At 42.4% G+C, this 23819-nt stretch overlaps 1 protein-coding gene across 5 annotated transcripts in view; it reads left to right on the plus strand.

The window, feature by feature from the left end:
- The window catches only part of JAKMIP2 (janus kinase and microtubule interacting protein 2), a 241904-nt gene that overhangs the window by 121147 nt on the left and 96938 nt on the right, over positions 1-23819 (plus strand). For 4 of the 5 annotated variants that reach the window (XM_068277184.1, XM_068277182.1, XM_068277185.1 and 1 more), the window contains 5 exons: positions 1576-1722; positions 9779-9919; positions 17672-17728; positions 20249-20368; positions 23042-23170. In XM_068277184.1, coding sequence (XP_068133285.1) covers positions 1576-1722; positions 9779-9919; positions 17672-17728; positions 20249-20368; positions 23042-23170 — 594 coding nt within the window. The remainder of the gene's footprint in view (positions 1-1575; positions 1723-9778; positions 9920-17671; positions 17729-20248; positions 20369-23041; positions 23171-23819) is intronic. The other variant, XM_068277186.1, reaches the window with a different exon arrangement.

The following is a 23819-nucleotide window of genomic DNA, read 5'->3' on the forward strand; positions in this document are numbered from 1 at the left end:
TCCATCGATTGCGCAGCCTCCCCGCACAGCTTCGGTCTCTCTATGGGGAGGATCGGGTTTGCGCATGACGCCGGCAACGTGATGTGTGATCCTTCCCATAGTGAAGATCAGAGCTGTGTGTGGAGGCTTTGCCAATCGCTGGATACAGGCTGGGTAATGTATAAACGGGGGAGCGGCAGGGATCGGGGGGTGCCAGGCACTTGTACTAGCTAGCCTAGTGCTAGCTAAACGTTTTACACCCATTTGATCTCATTAATTAACTTGGGGACACAAATTGGCAAAACCTCCTGAGCGGCGTAACGCTCAGGAAGTTAATGCTTCATATACTGTATAGACAGCAGTGGTAATGCACCAGTGCTTTGTACCAGCATTGGAGATGTTCTGGTCCATGAAAAAAACATTCAGAGGTCACTTTATTAAGCTAAGTTCTCATTTTTAAATGTACAAAAATGCTGGTATCCTATTTATAAAGATCCGATAAGGCACAACGTTATTCAACTCTAAGGGGACCAACGTTATTCAGCTCTATGGGGCCATTAATCAGGTTTTTGCTATGTTAGCATGGGTTATGCTTACACTCTCTTATGATCCAGTTACGTGACTTTGAAAATAGCATGTGACTCATTCCCGACATTGGGAATCTGGCAGCATCAAGGGGAGCATTCTGCCTATGGCAGCAGTGCTAAACTAGAGCACTTTAAAGGAATATCTGGCGCAAGGTTTTAAGGACAGATAATCAATATAACGTGAGGAAGGTAAACAAAACAAGACAGCACTTTTTTCCTGGCAGGCTTGAGTCTAGCCCAAGGACTCCTACTAAATAGGTGCTGGCTTACTGAACAGGAAGAGCAGAGATTTGAATCCAGGTCTCCTGTGTCAGAGGCAGAGCCCTTAACCATTACACTATCCAGCCACTAATCTAAAAATGATTTAAAATGATCTAAAATGGCCAACTTCATATCCCTTTCACTAAAGGATTATATCATGTTAGATAAAAGTTTTACCTGGTTACTTTTTAGTTAGGTCAGGATTTTTCATCATATGTGAATTAATGCTGCAGCAGGTTAGTGTGTAACTATCTGGTAGTAAGGCCTAATACACATGGGCAGATTCCCAGACCAATTTTAGGCAACAATTTAGCAACCAGTAACTGATTGGGCAGGAATGTCATAACACTGCACCTGTGGTGGCTTCAGCTTCAAATTTTGGGGGCACAATAGCTGACTGGTGGGGCCCAATTGGGTGATCAAAATCCATGTTTGTATGTTGAGCTATGTTGAGCTTTAGATATTTTTTGCCTAACTCTGGTGATAAAATTAAGGCTAACTAGTTCAGCTACGATAGGAACCAAATGTAAATATCACAAACAGAGCTCAGAGGCTTTTGAGCAGAGCAGATTGTGACTCACTAGGACCCAGCAGAGCTTCAGTTGAGGAAGCTGCTGAGGTGGATATACTGTATCGTATTCATCCTTTCCACCAGTGTACTGGCATGCAGTCTTTCACAGGTTTGTTGTAAAGAGCCATATACATGTCATCTCTTAAGAAATAATGTTTGTATTGTTTCCGTTTTCAGCTGCGGAGAGTGAGAGAAGCAGAAAAACAATGCAAACCTCTGCTGGAAAAGAACAAGTGCCTCACTAAAAGAAACGATGAACTCATGCAATCCTTGCAACGTATGGAGGAGAAGCTGAAAGTCCTCTCAAAGGAAAACGCAGAAATGGTAACCATTACAAACAATTCTGTCTTATTAAATGTAGGGGGGTGGGGGGTACAGAGCTCCACTATAAATAGTAATAGTCCGGGGGCTCTTCTTCTACTTGTTGATATAATTTAATCTTTGTTTCAGCATCACTGATGATTTCAGCGACTGTTTTGCAGTTGCAGAGATATATTTGTGTGACATTTTCTAAGGCCGTGACATTTCTCTTATACTGAAATAATTAATAATGCATGGGCTGCTTTGCTTGAACTATGTATTTAGCTGAGTACTTTATACGTGCATTGATATACAGGTCATATTTAGTATATTTACCAGTAAGCTCTTAATTATAAGTGGTGGAGCAGCAGATAAGTTCAATAAAACTGGGTGGGTGGAGAGTCGTCCATTTCTGTGAATCTAAACTACTTGCCTAGGCCTTGGAACGCATCTGGAGAAGTTGTGGTCTGCCATAGCCAATGAGATGTAAATAATTCCGAGTTCATGCAGGATTATGCAAGTTCTGTATGTAAATTCATGCAGCTTTTAAATGGACCAATCAACTGAAACCTTGGTGGGATGTGGCTGGTGGTCAACATGCAGGATGCAAAAATGTATATACAAAATTTGCACTTTCCTGTATCTAATTGGTCATCCTTAGTTAGACACGGGCAGCACAAAGGCTAAATAGGGCCCTGTTGATATAGAGGTGCCATGGTCTTCTAATATAATGCACTATAATGTCCTAAGAATTGGGGACCACCTCTTCTCTTTGAGAGCCAATATATTGATTGAATCCCCTCAGTGCTGCTTTTCTTTATTAAAGGCAAGTAATCTCTTCCTGTTATCATTACAGGTAGGCTAAAGCGAAACCACATTCCTTATTTCTACATAGCATTATAAAAGGAAAATATATTCGCATCTCTGCACTCTAAAAGTGACAGGCATGTTTTAAATTGACCGTAGGCCGAAGCAGGTATATTCCTGTGCTAGTTTTCACTTTCAGGGAAAAAAGGAGTTTATGACCTTCTTAAAGCAGAACAGTAGTTGTTTGACAGAACATAAAATAAAAACGGAGACGTTTATTTTTAAGTAGCAAAAGCCACTGCTAGGCTCTCCTCTTCAACCTGGACCACTAGGCATGATACTGCTTTCTCTGGGAGCCTAACATTCTAAAGGTGCCCACTAATGGTACAATCTACCAAACAATAGGACAGTCAGTTGTTCGGGAGATTACAGATACAGTTAATGGGCACCTTAAGCCACACCTTGCCTGCCAGGCATAGGGGGGTGCTAAATCAGGGGGAGTCTTGCAGTTAGGGCCACACCCACTTCCATTAGGCACTGCAGCAGACAAAGGAGTGTTGTGTGAGTGTCTTATGAAGCATCACACCATCTCCTTTGTGTAAGTGGTTAGCCAGAAGAGCATGGAAGTCCAGTATTTCTAGGACTACAACCCTCCACTACTTAAAATTATTTCCCAATTAAAAAATTTTTTTTATTTTGGAACATTCAGGGGGTGGGGAGAGGGATGTTATGCATCCTACATAATGTAAAAAGAGCATTTCTGAAATTAAAGAAAGCAGGTCTAAATATTTCTTGCTGTGGATAAGTCGCCATTATGTGAATCAGCAGAAGTCAGTAGAGCTTTTTTCTGTGAGAGTCCTTGGACCTCTTTAGGATATCAGAACCCACTCCCCTCTGGTCTCTTTTTTTCAAACTTCTATTGACATGTTAAAGGACCACTATCGTGAAAATCATACAATTTAAAATACATGGAAACCCATATAGGTAAGACGTTTGTTTCTTCCTGAGTAAAATGAGCTGTAAATTACTTTTCTCCTATGTTGCTGTCACTTACAGTAAGTAGTAGAAATCTGACATTACTGACAGGTTTTGGACTAGTCTATCTCCTCATGGGGGATTCTCAGGGTTTTGTTTAATTTTCAAAAGCACTTAGTGAATGGGAGTTGAACTGTCCAACTGTCAGAAAGGTTAGCAGCGAGCAGGGAGGCTAGACAGCATCATTGTATAAATCCTTTTCAGGGAATGTCTTTATAAAGAATAAAAGCCTTGCTGAGAAGGCCCATGAAGAGATGGACTAGCCCAAAACCTATCGGTTCTTTCAGATTTCTACTACCTACTGTGACAGCAACGTAGGAGAAAAGTAATTTATGGCTCATTTTACACTGAAAAAAAACCACATACTTTTTATTTGTATGCGTTTAAAAGTATTTTAAATTTTACTATTTTCGAGATAGTGGTCCTCTAAGCTGGCCATACACGCATTGTTTTTTACCGGCAGATTTGATCACCACATCTGCCGGTTATCTGTTATGCAACAAGTGGTATCAATCATACTTTTGATCATTTTGGGCAACATCGATCAAAACTAAGATCTGAACTGACAGTACATTTTGGTCGATAGGGCACAGCGAGGGAGATAGATGGCCCATAGCGTTGCACTGTATTGAACACTGCAAAGCTGAAATTCACTATATTTTCAACAGATTTCATGGTGAGATCTATTGAAAATCTGTGTGCAGTGCATGGGGGAAATCAATACCACTCTGATTAGATTCAGATCAGAGAGGAATTGATTTGTTTGCCAAATCGGGCAGAAATCTAATGCTGGGAATACACGGTTTGTTTTTAAGCTGATAAGATGGTTCGATAGATAATTTCCAACATGTCCGATCTCGCTTTCGATTCTTTGCCCGCTCGTTTTCTGATAGAAGTGAATGGAAAAAGATAAGGAAAAAACGAGAGGAAGATAAGAATCGAGAGCTGGATCGAGCAGCAAAAACGATCGAGAGCAGAAACGCACGGCAGAAATGAACCGTGTATTCCCAGCATAAATGTGTATGGCCACTATTAATTTTGTTAATACTCACAGACTCCCAGAAGATAAGGAGCAGAGAAAGAACATCTGACAGGAGATAATACTGAGTTAGGCCTAGTGCACACCACAGCGGTTCTGCTGCGGTTTGCGATCCGCTTGCGGCTGCGGATACGCTTGGGTAATGTATTTCAATGGGCTGGTGCACACCAGAGCGGGAGGCGTTTTGCAGAAACGCATACTCCCGGGCTGCTGCAGATTTTGGATTGCGGATGCGTTTCTGCCTCAATGTTAAGTATAGGAAAAACGCAAACCGCTTTGAAAAACGGCACTTCAGAGCGGTTTGCGAGGCGTTTTTTGTTACAGTAGCTGTTCAGTAACAGCTTTACTGTAACAATACATGAAATCTACTACACCAAAAACGCTTCACAAAACTGCAAAATGCTAGCTGAAACGCTACAGGAAAATAAGAAAAAGCGTTTCAAAATCTGCTAGCATTTTGCGGATCTGCTAGCGGTTTTTGGTGTGCACCAGGCCTTAGAGATGATTACTGAGATGCCATGTGTCCATGTTTACCAAGCAAAAAATGGCAGCCCATGACGTCTTTACTGGAATTCAGTAAAATAATCCGTCAGCGATAGCAGCAGTGCTTGTCTGCTAAATAGCAGGCAAGGCTGCTGTATCAATGTAATACCCCTTTTTTGTGCTAAATTTAATTGCCAATTTTTGGTAGCAGTAGAGTATTGTATCGTGTTAGCCATCAGTAAAAGTAAGAAGTTTTCAATAAAAGGTATCATCCTGCTTCAAAACTTCCAATTATTGGAAATCACACATTTACTTATGTTCCGCAAATAAACCCTGCCATTGCAGATCTTCAAAGGTCGGGTCACTTGACCAGTACAGTAAAAACTATAAATGGTCGGGGGGGAAAAAAAAAGAATATTGTGCAAAAGTCCATTTATTTCAGCTATTTAACTTAAAAGGTGAAACTAGTATATTAAATTGACTCAATACTTGCAAAGTGAGTTATTTACAATATCAGACCATTACAATACTGTGAGAATGTTCAATATTTTAGGCTCAAAGTGTCAGACTCTAATCCAAAACACCTGTAAAGGGTTCCGATTTCATATTATTATTTATTGGATTTAAATAGTGCCAACAAATTACGCAGCGCTGTACAATAAATACGATTACTGATTACTGTTAATGATAACAGGGGTGACCGACCATACAAGTAATAAGCAATAAGATACACAATGCCAGACCATACACTGGAGTAGTATAAGTTTCACCTTTTAAAGTTGAATTGCTGAAATAAAACGGACTTTTGCACAATATTCAATTTTTTTGAGTTTCACCTGCATATAAGCACCACTTACATATTTGTCAAGTATTACTGGAGGGGTATACAGTTCAATACCATTTACAGCACATGAGAAAGGGAAGGCCTGCTGTATTCGTAGTGTGTATTTTAAGTCTTCATTTTTTTATTTTTTTTTAAAGAGAATTTTTTATTGAGTTTTCAACAATAACAGAAGTTACAGACAGCATACAGGTCAATTCAGCTTAATCATAAGGAGCATGTAGTTATAGTGCCGCAGATCAGGACAGCAACCAGTCAACGTAAGTATAACAGTTAATAAAAGGGGTACATTGCCTGAGTTAAGTACAGAGCGAGGATATATTGCCTTCATATATTGGCATTTGATATGTCTTAGTATATATGTATTAATGTGGTCATGCCTGCAGGAGATCTTGTATTGAAGCATTAATGTCCAGGTTAGGTATAATAGTGTTTATCGACTCTACCCATCTGCCCCATATTTTATCAAATTTGTTGAATTGGTTGCGCGATTGGTAAGTCAGTTTATATAGGGGTAGGGCATCGTTGATGAGCTTTTTCCAGTTAGATAGGGAGGGCATCGAGGTAAGTTTCCAATTAAGAATTATTAGTTTTCTAGCGTAGTATAATAGAATGCGTATTAGAGTCAGTTGGTATTTATTGCAGGCAATATCTCCAGTGATACCCAGTAGGCATAGTTTTAAGTCAAGGGCAACCGGTAGGTTTAAGGAGTCTCTAATGAAATGCATTACTGATTTCCAATATAGATTAACCATTGGGCATGACCACGTACAGTGTATAAAGTCAGCATTGATAAATTTACATTTAAAACATCTATTATCTGCTATGGGGTTTATTTTTGACATTCTCAGTGGAGATAAATATGCTTGGTGGAACCATTTGGTATTTATGATTTTGTCTTGTGAGGCAATAATTGTTTTCGGATAGGATTCCATATGTTCCTCCCAGTGGGTTTGGGTTATAGTGGGATCAATTGTCTGCCATTTCTCCCTGGTAGCATATGGTTTGTATGAAGCGCTGTGCGTCATTATAAAGCTATAAAAAGTGGAAATCCGTTTGGATCTGTCTCTATTTAGAAGTAGTTTCTCCAGTTCTGAGGGGGATAGTGTTACGTTAACAAGCCCCAGTTGGCTTTTTAAAGCATGTCTTAGTTGAAAGTAACGGAATAATGCATGTTTAGGTAGACCAAATTCAGATCTGAGTGTCACAAAGTCTTTAAAGACCCCTTCTGAGTATACTTGTGAGAGATATTTGATACCATATTTGTACCAAATGGCTATATCTGGGATAGTAGATAATTCTGGTAAGTTGTTATTTCCCCATAAAGGGGAACTAAGGGACGTATACTGGATAGGTTCCGCAAGTAACTTTCTAGTTCTTTTATAAATTCTGATAGTGTTATATATTAGGCTTGTGCCCGCATTCTTATTAGGAACTGTATATCTATATATTGCGGCGCACAGCGCTTCATACGATCCCGCTATATCCGCTTCTATTGTCATACTGGAGTCCGACCTGTCTCCATCCAACCATCCCTGGATAGGGAGTAGCTGTGAGGCCAGAAAATAGATGAAAAAGTTTGGCACTGCTAAACCCCCCAGATGTACAGGAAGTTGTAGTTTGGATAAGGAGATTCGAGGTGAGGAACCTGTCCATATAAAAGTTATCATGATAGAGTCAATACGTTTGAATATGGATTGTGGGATCCAGACTGGGGACATTTAGAGGACATAGAGAATCTTGGGCATCATGACTGCTTTAATCACACAGATTCTTCCATATATATTTAAAGGGAGTGATGACCATTTTTTAAGTTGTGCCTCTATCTTAGTTAATAGTGGTAAGATATTGGATTCAACGAAGGACACTGCAGGGGGGGATATCCATATGCCCAGATACTTGAACTTTGCTACTATTTGGAGTTGTGAGGTATTAGTGATAAGTTGCGGATTAAAGTTATCTAAGGGAAACAGGTACGATTTGGTCCAATTTATCGATAGCCCAGATATGTGGTGAAATTTGTTGAATATTTCGAGAGTAGCTTCCAGAGACGGTCCCGGATCGGCAAGGTAGATTAACATATCATCCGCATAGAGGGATATGCGTTCTTCAATCTGATTAATTTTTAGTCCTTGTATCTTCGGAGAGATACGAATGGCTTGAGCAAGGGGTTCTATTGCTAACGCGAAGAGAAGGGGAGAGAGGGGACAACCCTGTCTCGTTCCTCTTGTAATATTGACAGAGTTTGATAGACTCGTATTAATTCTTATTTTAGCTGAGGGTTTATAATATAGGATCCGGAACCATCTCCGAAACACCTCGCCAAATCCAAATTGTTTCAATACTGCACCCACATATGGCCATTCTATTGAATCGAACGCCTTATTGGCATCTAGTGATAGGATAATTCTTGAGTTGGTGTTTTTATGGGGATAATACAGATTTGAAAATAAACGTCTAATATTTATTCTAGTCGAGCGGCCTGGTATGAAGCCTGTTTGATCTGGGTGTATTATGGAGGTTATACATTTATTAAGCCTATTGGCCAGGATTTTCGTGAGGATTTTGATGTCAGTATTTATCAAAGAGATTGGGCGGTATGAATCGCATTTGGAGGGGTCTTTGTTGGGTTTAAGGATTACTATGATTATTGCCTCGTACATGGATTCAGGTAGAGTTCCTGTCTCGTATATGTGTTTAAATAGGGATGTTAAGTGGGGAACCATGAGGGATTTATTCTTATCATACCATTCTATTGGGATCCCATCCGGGCCTGGGGCTTTATTGTGTTTAAAAGACGCTATTGCTGTGGAGATTTCTTGAGCAGTTATAGGGGCATCTAGTTCTTCACGTTTTTCGGGAGTTAAGTGTGGGAGATCAAGTTCTTTTAAGAATTCTTCAATTTCTACTTCTACTGGACCTAATTTTGCAGAATATAATTCTGTATAAAAATCGGAAAATGCATGCAGTATTTCTTGCGATGTGTGATATTCCAGGCCGGATGCTGATGTTATTTTAGGTATAGCTTTAATTTCCGTTGTGGAAGTGAGAAGATACGTCAACAGTTTACTGCATTTATTGCCGAATTCGAATGTTTTCTGTAAGTGTATAAGATTTTTTCGTTTAGTAGCGTTCAGCAGTGTTAGTTCTAATTCTCGCCTAGCTACCTGCCAATTGGCATAATGTGTAGATGTGGGGTCTGATATGAGAATCAGTTGAGCTGTCTGGATCTTTCTTTCATGGTATTCTTGTGAGGCTTTTTCATTTTGTCTAATATGGGATAGAGATGGACGAAAGGAGCCCCTCAGCACGGCCTTCCCCGCATCCCAGCATATCTTGGCCCCTGCAGTGTCCTTATTAATCCTCCAATACTCATGCATGCTAGCTCTACATTCATTCAGTACATTCTCGTCTTCTAACCATGTTGGATTTATACGCCAGATAGCCGGTGTGGAACAACCCGGGAGATGTAGCTTACATAGCACTGGGCAGTGATCAGATATACCATGAGAAAGGTAGCTTATGGTCTCTATTGATTTGAGTATGTCTGGTGATCCTAAGCATAAATCAATTCTCGACATTGTCTTATAGGAGTCAGAAAAACAGGAAAAAACTCTTTCCCCCGGGTTCTTCCATCTCCAAACATCCTTCAGGCTATATGTATCCAACCAGTTTAAGAAAGAGGGATATGCTCTGCCACTCTTACTGAGTCTATCCATTTCAGGGTTTATTACCGCATTAAAATCTCCTACTATGAGTAGGGGTCCGTCTAATAAGTCTTCATTTTTAATTTTTGACTGGAGTCCTTAGATCTTAGATGGATTATCTTACCTGGAAAACACAAATTGAGGTATCTTTCTTTCTTCCTCCAACAGAAAGAGAAAATCACATCTCATCCTCCACTGAAAAAGTTAAGATCCTTGAATGACCTTGACCAAGCTGGGGAGGAACAAGAGATTGAATTTTTGAAGTTACAAGTGGTTGAACAACAGAATATCATCGATGAATTAGCACGGGTGAGATTATACAGTTTTCAGCCACCCACCTGGTATAAATGCATCCTAAGGGTCAGTTCAAACAGCTGGCTGTTTTGGCATGCTCAAATGCTGTTCCGCTACCGAGTAGAAAAATGTTGGCAGCGTTTCCCGCTGATTGTCACATTGCGTTTTGAGCCCCTAGTGGGATACGGAATTGGGAACCCCTTTTACACTAGAAGCTATATGCAGCATCTTGGAAAATTTGATTGACTGCGGTCAGTGTTGGACTTGGCTGGTATGAAGCTCAGGAAATCCACCTGCTGGCCAAGCAGCAGAAACCATGTGTTATCGCACCCAATAAAAACCTGTAGAAGGTCTTCACTCTTGCTTGGCTAGCAAGTTGATTTCTTCAGCTTTATAACAGCCCAGTCTGATGCTTACTGTGATGCTTGCACAATTGATGGTTAATGCATTGAGATGAAGCTTCCATTTATTTCAGTGTTTGACATGGTGGATGCTGGTGGCAAATGACAAGGACAGACACTGGCAGCCATGCATATGAACCGGCCCTAAAGCTATGTATACACTACTCATACCTCCTGAAACGTTTTCTTAGTGATTGTTAACGCTGGATGGTTCCAGACTGTGCATCCTGTTCTATAGATAGGGGAGAGGAGATGAAATGAGAGACACTTGGGATGCACAATCACAACAATAATAGAAGTTGGTTAGTGATCTAACAAGGTGGATTACTAATGATCTTACCAGTGAGGTTGGGGAGCATGTCCTCACACTAGATTTTACCCTGAGATAACAAATAAAATCTAGAATGCATAACTAGCTTAAGTATCATACAAATGTGCCAGAATCCTTATTTAAAGGGAAGCTGAAGTGAGAGGTATCAGAGGAGTACGTGAGGCCTGGGACGAGTGTCGTATGCGGGACCTAGAGCCATAAGTGTAGGCCATCTACCATACTACCATGCTCATGGTCTTGACGACTTCTAATGCAGTATGCCTTATTATTGTTTAAAAATCATTAAGTTTGTTAAAGGCCACTAAGCTAACCAATAAGCTGGAGACGGGTACTAAGCTAGCTGGGGAGCTAGGGATGGGTACTAGGCTAGCTGGGGCGCTACAGATGGGTACCAGGCTGGCTGGGGAGCTAAGGATAGGTAAAGGCTGGCTGGGGAGCTTGGCATAGATGCAGGCTGGCTGGGGAGCTAGGGGTGTGTACCAGACTGGCTGGGGATGGGTGCTAGGCTGAATGGGGAGCTCTCCATTTCTGCACCACCACCAGGGGACAGGATGATATGTGTTGTGTCTGTTGGCCTGACTTTGCTGACTGACACTGATTCTGTTAATGGTATTGTAGAGTATTAACCTGTTTAGCAAATTCCAAAATATGATACTACTGAGTCCTGCGAGAGGTTGATTGTCGCAGACTCACAGTGGTCGGCACTGGGTCGGGGGTATTCTGCGCGCCCATGGCTGGGAGGTAAATATGATGCATGACGTAAATAATGATGTCAATGTGCAGGACACTCTCGTCTGTGGGCATGCAATCAAGGACGCGTGTGCCGCTGGGTCAGCACCTGAGCATCAGCCAACCAGGAAGAACGGGGCTCTCAGTGCAAGCGCAGTGGGCATGACTGTGAGGCCCCCTTCAGGTGCGGGGCCTCTGGGGAGATCGCCCCACTTGCCCCCCCCCCCTTCCTCTAAGGCTGCCTCTGAGAGGTATATTGTGACTGTCATATTTATTTATTTTAAACAATACCAGTTGCCTGGCTATCCTGCTGATCTCTTTAGCTGCAGTACTGGCTGAATTTTACACCTGAAACAAGGATGCAGCTAATCCATTCAGACTTTAGTAAGAAACATCTAATCTGCATGCTTGTTCAGGGTCTATGGCTAACAGTATTAGACCCAGAGGATCAGCAGCACTGCCATGAAATTCCCATTGTTTAAAAGGAAATAAATGTGGCAGCCTCCATATTCCTTTAACTTCAGGTGTGCTTTAACCATTTTCGCCTTTTGGACGTGACTTTCACGTCGAAAACGCTGCTGTGCACGTTGGCACGCGCCAGCGTGCTCCCGTGCCGTTGTTCGCATTCATTGATCTAAGTCCCTGGTAGAAAAACAGACGGCTTCTTTTCAGAGGCCTGTAAAGAAACGCGGAAAAGCCGCCGCTTCTACTCAGAGCAAGGCGGCTGTTTCCGCGGATGGCATGGCGGAACACGGAAAAACTGCCGCGTCTGACGGGGTGGTTAGCACGCATGGACCTGGCACTGACAATTTGTCCCAGCACGGGGAGACCACTGCCGCCTATGCGGGTAGCGGTGTGGCCAAACCCGCGCATGGCTCTGCAGGGACATTGCAAGACTTGACAGGTGTGGCTGGGACCAGTAGTCCACCTAGATTCAGAATGACACGCGTGCGCGCGGAGAGGTAGAGCTTATATGGCAGCCAGAAAAGGGTCAGCTGACCAAGCCGGTCAGCTGACAACTCTGCTTCTTTTCATTGGTCCAGCACTTAGGGGAGGTGCTGGAGAGCACTGGTGTATATATACTGGGTGCTGGTCATTCTCTGGTTGTCTGGCGTTGCGATCACAACATGGTAGCACTCAGGCCTTGTTCGTATCTGTGTTCTAGCATAGTTTCCAAAGGTGTTGACGATCACGGACCTCACACCTTAGCGTTAGGAATTTGAACTGTATTATTTGTTATGACCTTTTGCCTGCCTGACTATCCTCCTGAAATCTGATTCTGTACCTTGCTATTTTCTGATACCCTGTTGCCAAACTCTGCTAGTACCTGAACTCTGTATTTGCCTTCTGACTCTGTACCTCGCTACCTCTGATACCCGTTGCCGAACCCTGCCTGTCCATTGGATTACGAATCTGTCTCCTGAATCTGTACCTTATCTGTCTGTGTGTTAACGACCTGGATTGTCCGACCTCGAGAACTGGCCTTACTGTTAGAGGTAGTTCCCAGATCTGTTAGTGACACCCCCTCATTGGTGTCACTCACGCTCTGTCCTTCCTACTCTTAGCCTAGCTCCTCCCCCGGGAGAGTCTAGGCCATAGGAAGGAACTTCTGGGCAGTACTCCTTTCTGCTCCTGCACCTACTCCTGAGGTGCCGTTCTTGAAGTATATTGTTACACCAAACACTCTTACTACTCAGGTGTCCAGAGGTTAGTAGATATATCTGATTATCGGTGATACTGCAGATCATCTATAATCGGGTATAGTCTGCATTCTCGGTGATACTGCAGATCACCGGTAATCAGACCCTCTCTGTGTTACACCGATCGTTACAAGGCCGCAGTCTGTCTGAAAAAAAAAATCACTTCCTCCTTGTAGTTCCTGTGAGTGAGCGTGCTCGATAGAAAAACAAAAATCTCACTCATCTTGTGGCCAAATAGTAAAACTACATGCACATACATTTTTATTACAGAAAATAATAAATAAAGTAATTACAAATAAGTAATAAATTACATTTAAAATTAACTGTTTACCTCCCACACCCAAAAATACCCAAATAAAGTTTTTAGCTAAAATAAAAAAAAAATTACAATTTAAAAAAAACAAATAGTTACCTAAAGGTCTGAACTTTTTTTAATATTCATGTGAAGAGGGTATACAATTAATATTTTTTTAATTATAAGCTTGTAAATAGTGATGGACGCAAAACTAAAAAAAAATACACATTTATTTCCAAATAAAATATTGGCGCCATACATTGTGATAGGGACATAATTTAAATGGTGTAATAACCGGGACAAATGGGCAAATAAAATACGTGGGTTTTAATTATGGTAGCATGTATTATTTTAAAGCTATAATGGCTGAAAACTGAGAAATAATGTTTTTCCATTTTTTTCTTAATATTCCTGTTAAAATGCATTTAGAAAAAAATAATTCTTAGCAAAATGTACCACCCAAAGAAAGCCTAATTGGTGGCGGAACAAACAAGATATAGATCAATTCATTGTGATAAGTAGTGATAAAGTTATTGGCAAATGAATGGGATTGGATGCATAAGGTGAAAAACGACTGAAGGCTGAAGTGGTTAAGGACTTAGGGTGCTACAGCAATTTGAGACTATTAATGTTTTGATTTCTCCTGCACAGTATTATTTGTAGTTGATGTTACTGAGATATTATCAGGCTATTGATTAATTAAACATTAATATTATGTTATGTTGGGATATATGCATATTATTTTGCAGCTATTCTCATCTATTCCTATATACTTTTTGTAGAGAGAGTCCAAACATGGGCTGACTTTAAATGAACAGTATTTTCCATATTATTAACAAAGGCACAAAAATGTTGTAAATATGGAAACAGAAGGCTTGTTCTGCTCCAGGCTCAGTGTTTGACCACCAGACCTCTCTAAGCTTCTATGAAGGCAAGGGGGAACAAGATACTTTATAGCCTGGGTCTCTTTCTTCCAAGCGGTTTGACAAGCATATATTACTTGAAATTCTAGCATGGAAGGAAAACCTCAGGCAAACAACTAATTACACATTTGAAATTCATATGCAGGACTGGTTTACTTGTCAAAGGATCTGTAATGTTTGTTCAGTCAGTCTTTTGATTCAAACATCCCCACCATATTACACGGTCACCTACTCCATGTGTCACTTACCTACCCGTCAGAAAATGGATAATCATCACTGAGGCCTCATTCACACCTAAAATTGAAAACGCAAAAGTTTTGCGTTTTTGTGCGCTTTTTCCCCCCCTCCTGGCGCTCCACTGCACACTGCATTTCAGGTAAAATCACTTTTCTAAGCACTTTTCCAGAGCGGTTTTGTAATACACTCCGTGACCCAAGTCAGGAAGTAATTTGGGTGCCTGGAATAGCCTCTAGCAGAATAATGGTAAATTACCAATATTTTATTATTGGGCTCTAGAGGTAATTCTGATTTTTTTAACCAATATGTTACTATCACCTTGCATGACCCTATTCTAACTTGAACCCTCCCTCTAATGAAGCCTAACCCTAACCTACCCACTGCGCTGCAATCTGTTCCAATATAAGCACCACCTTCGCCGCTAAAAGCTCATGTAATGCTGCCTAATTACGATAACGAACCCCCAGTTGTCAATGTCAATTTTGATACCAGACTGAAGATAAAGACATCAAAAATTATGGAAAGCCCATTTTTTGCAATCAAACATTAGTCTTAAGAATAGCGTGGAATCAAAATTATAAAGAAAAATTGCTACATTAATGTATACCCTTCATCGTGCACGGAGCACTGTGTCCACTAACACCACTAACCTAAAACCAGTACAATGCTCCAATGTAATAATTAACTAGTGATTGTTTTAGCCAAATGCAGCCACTGACAATGGCCAAGCAGCATCTACTGTACTAAGAAGAGGGGAGAGGCAGGAGGCTCCTCACTGTGGAAATGCCCAACCTGGCTGATTGCTTGTGGCTCACACTAAATTGGATGCAGTAGACATAATGTCCAGACACGGCCAAAAGTAATCAACTGAACTGTTTTAGCTACAGATGGGATGAATCCCACATTTCCTCGAATCTAATTCCCGAAAAGGTTGCCGAATCTTTTGAATCACAAAATTCTTATGTACAGGATTTGCGAGATTCGAGAAATTTGATAATTTTTGGGGATTTGGATTCATGGAAATTTGGGATTTGTCCCATCTCTAGTTATAGCCATACAAGGTATGTACTTTAAGGCCAACTCTTGCAGGAGTAAGAATCATACACATGTATATTGTAAACAGGTAAAACAGGCACCGACCAGATTAAAATATGTTAAAATGGTTACAAATTAATATATAAAGGGGAAGTATAAACTTACCATCCCATAGAAGAGTCAGCAAGAAATTAACATCGATATTCTCTTATTATGTATGCATTATGTACTCCAAAAAATGTTGCATCGCCTTTCCGGGGTCTCAACCCACTTCCTCAGGCAGTAAAAACAGGAGCAGCTGCTGGAAATCTTAGAACAAGCATTGCACTCCATCTTCTTCTGAGATTTACAGCAGCTGCTCCTGAGGAAGTGGGCTGAGACCCACAAAATGCGTTGCAAATGTTTTTGGGAGTACATAAAAGAATATTGATGTTAATTTCTTGCTGACTCTTCTACGTGGAGGTAAGTTTATACTTCCCCTTTTAGATTTTTAATCATTTTAGCATATTTTGATCTGGTTGGCGCCTCTGATTTACCTGTTTACAACATACAGTGTTCACCATTGGTGAAGGGGTTTATCTCCATTTTTCCAATTTATACGGAGAGCGACACCTTAATCCCATGAAGGGCCAGGTCTACGTTTCCCTCCTGCTTGAAAAGTGGTTGCCTATCAGTAACCCACACTTTTGAGTATAACCTCATATACTTTACATTTCTTGATCTAAAACTACTACTCTAGATTGGGCACTCGATTATCACTTTATATCTCCATACATAAGTATATGGATGGGAATTGAAAGCCCAACCTACCTAGCTAGAGAAACATGAAAGTCTCAGGCAGTAACATAAGTTACTAGTATAGATGCCATGCCATGTTCTCTGCAAGCAGAGAACCCGATACACAAACCTAATTTTGATTGGCACGTCCATGTGGTATGAGCGCCTCCCTGCACAATCTGCTCAGTTCAGTATAGTCAAAATGTGTTGACCCTCATACTACATGAATGTGATTGGTCTGTGCCATGCTTTACAATGTCACAACTTCAGTCTTGGGTGACTTCTCTGTCCTGGTAGTGCTGGGACGGCTTGTTTTATTCCCATAACAATATCTGCCAAAAATCATGTAGCAATGCATAATCTCATTTATCACAGTAATGTCTGTGTTAGAGAGTGCAGGTATTGCCTGCCCAAACAGTTCTAGCTGGTTATCACTTTAATTACATCTAAAATGAAGCCCATAATGCATCACTTGAGGATAGTAGGCGGTGCTATTCCTAAAGAGCAAACACCCTGAAACATTTGCACACACCTTACATTTCTCTTTAACAAAAGGTTATGAATACTGGTATGTTGTAAACCAACAATTGTAAATGCATGTCTGGCCTACAAGGGCACACAATTAATGATTAGCATCGTTCTGTGCACTATCCTGAACTGATGTATACTGGACTTATTACATATTAGATGCTTTAGAATGAGGACATGCATTTTTCCATGCATTTATTTTATAGGCGATTCTGTGCTTTGGAGTGGTTTTAGCTGAGGCATTGTAGGTTCTGTTTAGTCCGCTACACAAAATTCTGGTGGTTCTGGAACTCCAGAACTTGACTAGGTGCTGTGTGTGCTTAGAGAGACAGTTACTGATAGACACACCTGACATGCTAATGTCCGTAAATTTGGCTGCACTGTGTAATATGAAACCATTATCCACATTAAGCCTCCAGCTGATTATATTTCAGAAAGAAAACTGTTCTAGAAACCATCCTGGTCGATAGGTATTTCCTTTTGTCAGCCAAGGGCATCTGCTGATGTCTAAAGGTGACTAAAGGCTAGCAGGATAGAGAGGTAATCATTCCATTACGTGGGTACATTTTCTCCCGCTGGAGAGTGCTGTCTGTGTTCCTTTTGCATCAGGGTCCATTATCCTTTGCCTCATAAATGTTGTGGTGCAAAGGCATTCTGAAAAATGGGACCTGTCCAGGCTACACTCAATTTTCTCTTTACTTTAAATTCCTATGTTCTTTATATCTGCTTTTGATTAAAAGGACTTTTACAAACGTGTTCTGTTTTGTTTCTTTTCTAGGATATAAAGTGTTCTGTTTTGTTTCTCTTCTAGGATAGGGAAAAACTCATTCGAAGGAAGAAGCATAAAAGAAGCTCCAGGCCTGTGAAGGTATGTGGCTAATGACGGTAGTACTTGATCCTGACACAATGACCATTCTGCTTCAAACTGCACTGAGGGAAGCAGGAGGCCGGCAAGATCACGCACATGCAATTAGGACTCTATGAACCCATGATGCAGTGCTGTAACAGGACACACTGAGGCAGGTGTTGCAAAAGCATTGAGAAAAATGCCAAATAGGAGCATTTGCTCAGCATGATCAATCTCAATCATTGATCAAGGCATCTAATTTTGCTCCAGTTTTCCCCAAAATGTCTATGCATTGGTTTTGATAAGTCTGCCCAACTGTTAATGGGGTTTTTTTCACAGCTTGAGGAAAGAAGCTGGACCCAGCCCATTCTTATACAACTTCCCTCATACTGACAGAAGCTTCAGATGGCATCACCCCTGCAGCTGGGTTACACTATACAAGACACAGACACAGAACATTTATATTGAGCTTTCCTCCTGGCGGACTCAAAGCGCCAGAGCTGCAGCCATTAGGGTGTGGCTCAGTAGCAGTGTTAAGGAGTGTTGCCCAAGGTCTCCTACTGAATAAGTGCTGGCTTACTGAACAGGAAGAGCCGAGATTCTAACCCAGGTCTCCTGTGTCAGAGGCGGAGCCCTTAACAAGTACACTATCCAGCCGAGTCATTGAGATAGATTTATCGATATTTCAGTGCATAAGGTATTACAATTATGACACAATGGGTGTCAACAACAAAACATTTGTAAAGTGCTTTTCTCCTGTAGGACCCAAAGCGCATAGGCTTGTCTCAGATCACTACATAGTGATGTGTGCATAGTGTACAGTACATAGTGATGTGTACGGTGAAAAAGTTATGTGATCATAAATGCCAGACTAAGGAGGGTGGCTTTTCAGTTTTGATTTAAACATGTCCATGCCTGGCTCCAAATTGTTTTTAGTTGGGGATGGTCAAGTTATTGGATCCTTTTGATCTGAGGTTGAGGGAGGTGTGACACAGTTGCAACAAATCATCAGTTTTCCGGGGCGTAGGTTGTGTAGGGATTTGAATGTTACCATGCCAATTTTGAAAAAGATCCTCTATTTTATAGGTAGCCAGTGTAGTGAGTAAATGATTGGTGTTATGAGGCTATGGTGGAGTTGGTGTGTTAACAGTCGTGAGGCAGCATTCTGTACTAGCTGGAGGCAGTATAGGTATTTGGAAGGCCTGCATAGAGGGCATTGCAATAGTCCAGCCATGATGTGATGAAGGCTTGAACTAGGGTTGGAAGACCTCTGAAATAGTGAGGTGCTAATTTTTGCAATATTCCTTAAGGCCTCGTTCAGACTATACGCGCTGCCGTCCGCATTTTGGCAGCGCGTATAGTGTGCGACACGCAAGCACGGTAGAAGGGCATAGACAGCCCTTCTACCGTTCCCATCATATGCGCTGCGTGGCAGCGCGATTGCGCTATCGCGTGCTGCACGCATTTTTGGGAATCGCAGCGCAGATCCCATTCATTGTAATGAATGGGATCTGCAGCGCAGCGCATAGGAGCGCAGATGGCGTGCGATCGGACGCGTTGCGCTCCAATCGCACAGCCATCTGCGCTAAATGATGTGAACGAGGCCTTAGTGAAAAAAAAGGAATGTTTCACAACAGCTGAAATTTGATTACTGAAGTTTAATTCCCCATCAATTATTAAACCTAAGCTGCACAACACTCTCTGGCCATGAACAGATCATTGTGAATCTGGTCAAGGGCTATTTCACAGCTGTGGTGCTTCTTGAAGCCAGAATGTAGGGGTTCAAAGACGAGAAGCGTCTCAGGTTCTATACTTACCCAGGGCTTCCTTAAGCCCCCTTTAGGTTGGTCAGTCCCTCGCTGTCTCCTTGGGTGGCTCCTGTACCCCGCAATTCGGCCTGAAAGGTTGACATGCTTCATCGAGCATGCACGGCTTGGCCTCGTGCACTCCGAGTCCCCTGTCACGCTCCAGCGGCAGGGAGCATTCTGCACTTGCTCAGTAGTACTGCGCAGGAGCAGAAAGCTCCCGGCCACGTGAGCACGATAAGTGCATGTTGGCAGCCAAGCCGCTCATGCGAGACAAAGCGTGACTCAGCCAGGCTTTCAGGCCGAATTGCGGGGGATAGGAACCACGTGGAGAGACACCAAGGTACAAGTGCCCAAAAGGCGGGTTAAGGAAGCCCCAGGTAAGTATGGTACCTGAGACTTTTTCTTCTCAGGTACACTTTAAGAGCCTGGCTTCAAGTTAGAATGTGAATAAAATGAAAACTGCAGGTCCGGCAATACATGCGTAGCAGGTGATTTGTGATGGACAAGAGGTCAGAGCCACATTTTGTCACTAAATTGTTAAATCTCTTCTAATGACTTAATATATGAAAAAGCAGCTTGTGAGTTACCCTTCCCAGCAGAAAGAACTAAGGCCTTGTGTTTGCACCTGTGTCTTAATGTATTTTATTTATTTATTTATTGGGGGAATCAAAATATTGCATCTACCTTGCAAAATTATATTTGCTGTAAATCGAATTCCGTGCAAATGTTGCAGAGACACCTGGTGGACACAGTATTTGGTTATGATGATGACTCAATGGATTCAGAAACATCTTCTGTTGCTTCTTATCGAACAGACAGAACACCAGCCACACCAGATGATGACTTAGATGAGGTAAACAAAAGATAAAAAGTGTGTGTATATGTTTATTGTCTTTATAGATGTAGGTTTAATGTCTTTGTGGAACACTGATAATATGACAAGGAACACGTGCCTTATGAATTTTTAGCTGTGTCAAAGGTTTACTGTATAGTTTGCAGGCCTTAGGTATTTGCAGGTGGGTAAATGTTTTTCTGTAGTACAGTAAGTGCCTACTAGTAATTATAGGCAATTTTTTTTCTCCAGACATAAAAAATTCTACTGACTGAGGAAAAAAAATAAAATGTCTATCAATGCTAGCAGCTGCTGCCGGGTTATCTGCCAGCTGGTTAAATAGCCTTAATGGGCCAAAATTCCTTCCCTGGGACAGTAGAGCCTTGTTTTTTATTTAATTATTTAAAAAAAAAGGTCATAGAACAAATAGTAAACCAAAAAAGAACATAAATTATCTCATATATTGTAAATATATGTGAATTGAAAACTGATCATCTTTAACATGGTTCCCTTTCTCCGATTACAACTCTCTGACATTGCCGGCGTCCTTGGTAGGTTTGGGGCCCCATATCAATAGAGTGCTTGGGGCCTCATGTAAAAATCACACTGTAGTATAGGCACTTTGGTTTTAACCCAGCATCAGGCTAGAGTTTTCCCGTTCATATGTTTAATCAGAATTGTTTGCTCATCATTACATCCTAGTAAATATCAGTTTGGTTTTTTTAGCCAGTTAGCGCTGGAGACAGTTTATACTATTGCACCATGCTTAGTCAGCTGTAGACAGGCACAGCGTGGGGTGTATGGTGGAGGGAGTGGGCTTGCACACCTAGCAGCACATGTGGAGGGAGTGGGCTTGCACACACAGCAGCACATGTGGAGGGAGTGGGCTTGCACACCTAGCAGCACATGTGGAGGGAGTGGGCTTGCACATACAGCGGCACATGTGGAAGGAGTGGGCTTGCACACACAGCGGCACATGTGGAGGGAGTGGGCTTGCACACACAGCAGCACATGTGGAGGGAGTGGGCTTGCACACACAGTAGCACATGTGGAGGGAGTGGGCTTGCACACACAGCGGCACATGGGGAGGGGGTGGGCTTGCACGCACAGCGGCACATGGGGAGGGAGTGGGCTTGCACGCACAGCGGCACATGTGGAGGGAGTGGGCTTGCACACACAGCGGCACATGTGGAGGGAGTGGGCTTGCACACACAGCGGCACATGTGGAGGGAGTGGGCTTGCACACACAGCGGCACATGTGGAGGGAGTGGGCTTGCACACACAGCGGCACATGTGGAGGGAGTGGGCTTGCACACACAGCGGCACATGTGGAGGGAGTGGGCTTGCACACACAGCGGCACATGTGGAGGGAGTGGGCTTGCACACACAGCGGCACATGTGGAGGGAGTGGGCTTGCACACACAGCGGCACATGTGGAGGGAGTGGGCTTGCACACACAGCGGCACATGTGGAGGGAGTGGGCTTGCACACACAGCGGCACATGTGGAGGGAGTGGGCTTGCACACACAGCGGCACATGTGGAGGGAGTGGGCTTGCACACACAGCGGCACAAGTGGAGGGAGTGGGCTTGCACACACAGCAGCACATGTGGAGGGAGTGGGCTTGCACACACAGCAGCACATGTGGAGGGAGTGGGCTTGCATACACAGCGGCACATGTGGAGGGAGTGGGCTTGCACACACAGCGGCACATGTGGAGGGAGTGGGCTTGCACACACAGCGGCACATGTGGAGGGAGTGGGCTTGCACACACAGCAGCACATGTGGAGGGAGTGGGCTTGCATACACAGCGGCACATGTGGAGGGAGTGGGCTTGCACACACAGCGGCACATGTGGAGGGAGTGGGCTTGCACACACAGCGGCACATGTGGAGGGAGTGGGTTTGCACACACAGCAGCACATGTGGAGGGAGTGGGCTTGCACACACAGCAGCACATGTGGAGGGAGTGGGATTGCACACACAGCAGCACATGTGGAGGGAGTGGGCTTGCACACACAGCAGCACATGTGGAGGGAGTGGGCTTGCATACACAGCAGCACATGTGGAGGGAGTGGGCTTGCACACACAGCAGCACATGATCTTTGCATGAGCTTTGGCATGGTGATCGCAATGTGCATGGTCTGTACGGTAGCCCCTCAGCTTAATGCATAAAACACTCCTGGCCAGGATGTTTTCTTGTTTTAAAATTGTATGTCAGATTTTAATGATATGACTATGTGAAGTGGGTGACTTGTGCCCTGAATAATAACGTATTTTTGTACCCGCCAGAGACCTCTACAGCTAATTTTTTTTATAGTCTACAGATACTTGTTGATGTAGTGGGCTCCTTTCAATTTAGAGTAGCACCAGTCCCTGACTAAGAGGCTCTCCCATATTGTTTACAAGTTTAAATATCCATTTGACCTAGATAGTGGTTTGCAGCTTTAGGGTCCTGGTTTATAAATTACCAAGAACATCAGCTGCATTACCGCTGTATGTTGTCTCATGTTAGTTCCTTTCCAGAAGCATACTAAAAGTTTAAATGGCTTCCACTAAAAACTAAGCCTAGAGAGGCACCTATTATTTAAATTGTCTCAGTATCAGTGAAAAGTGTCAGTGCTATATGATAAGTAGAATAAGACTGGACTGAGTGAATATGAATGAACTCACTGCCATTATCATTCTGTTTGTAGAGTTTAGCAGCTGAAGAGTCGGAGTTGAGATTTCGCCAGTTAACAAAGGAGTACCAGGCCCTGCAGAGGGCGTATGCTCTACTCCAGGAACATACTGGCAGCATCATAGACGCAGAACGAGAGGCCAAGGTAAGCTCACTAATGTATTGTAACTGTTCTGAATGCACTTCAAGTTTAGTAGATATAAAATATTAAGCAAGAATCAAGAGCAGTCATTTTGCAATACCAAAATATTACTTTGTACATCATTTAAAGCCCCTCTCCAGTTTTTTTTCTCCTCCCAGCAGCCTTGCAATAATAAAATAAATTGTTAATACAAAATCCCTAAATACCTATAATCAGTGGCAGTCACTTGACCATCTCTGTTCCTTGTATCATGCTTTGTGCAAGGCTGGAGGGAAGGCATTGGCTAAGCTGCTGCTTGACACCCTCCCAAGGAAGTTTCAAGAAAAAAACAACCCCAAAACATACTTCCTTGAGATGTTGCTGAAAAATATATATTGCCTCATTTCCAGTAATGTGACTTGGTTTCTGTGAATTAACCTCTCCCATTGACATCTGATGGCCAGCAGAACTACAGATTGGTGTCAGTTATTAACATTCAACAATATTAGCCTCAATTCACTAAGATCATGCTGGAGATAAGGAGGCAAGAGATAACTTACCTCCACACAGTGAGAGAGTTATCGTATCTCTTCATTTCTTGGGTTACCTTCTCTGTAGTTATTTTCACACGCAGTTAATTAACAGCCTGTTAACAACCTGAAGAGTTAACTTT

This window comes from Hyperolius riggenbachi, chromosome 3, assembly GCF_040937935.1.
Source record: "Hyperolius riggenbachi isolate aHypRig1 chromosome 3, aHypRig1.pri, whole genome shotgun sequence".
Lineage (NCBI taxonomy): Eukaryota > Metazoa > Chordata > Amphibia > Anura > Hyperoliidae > Hyperolius > Hyperolius riggenbachi.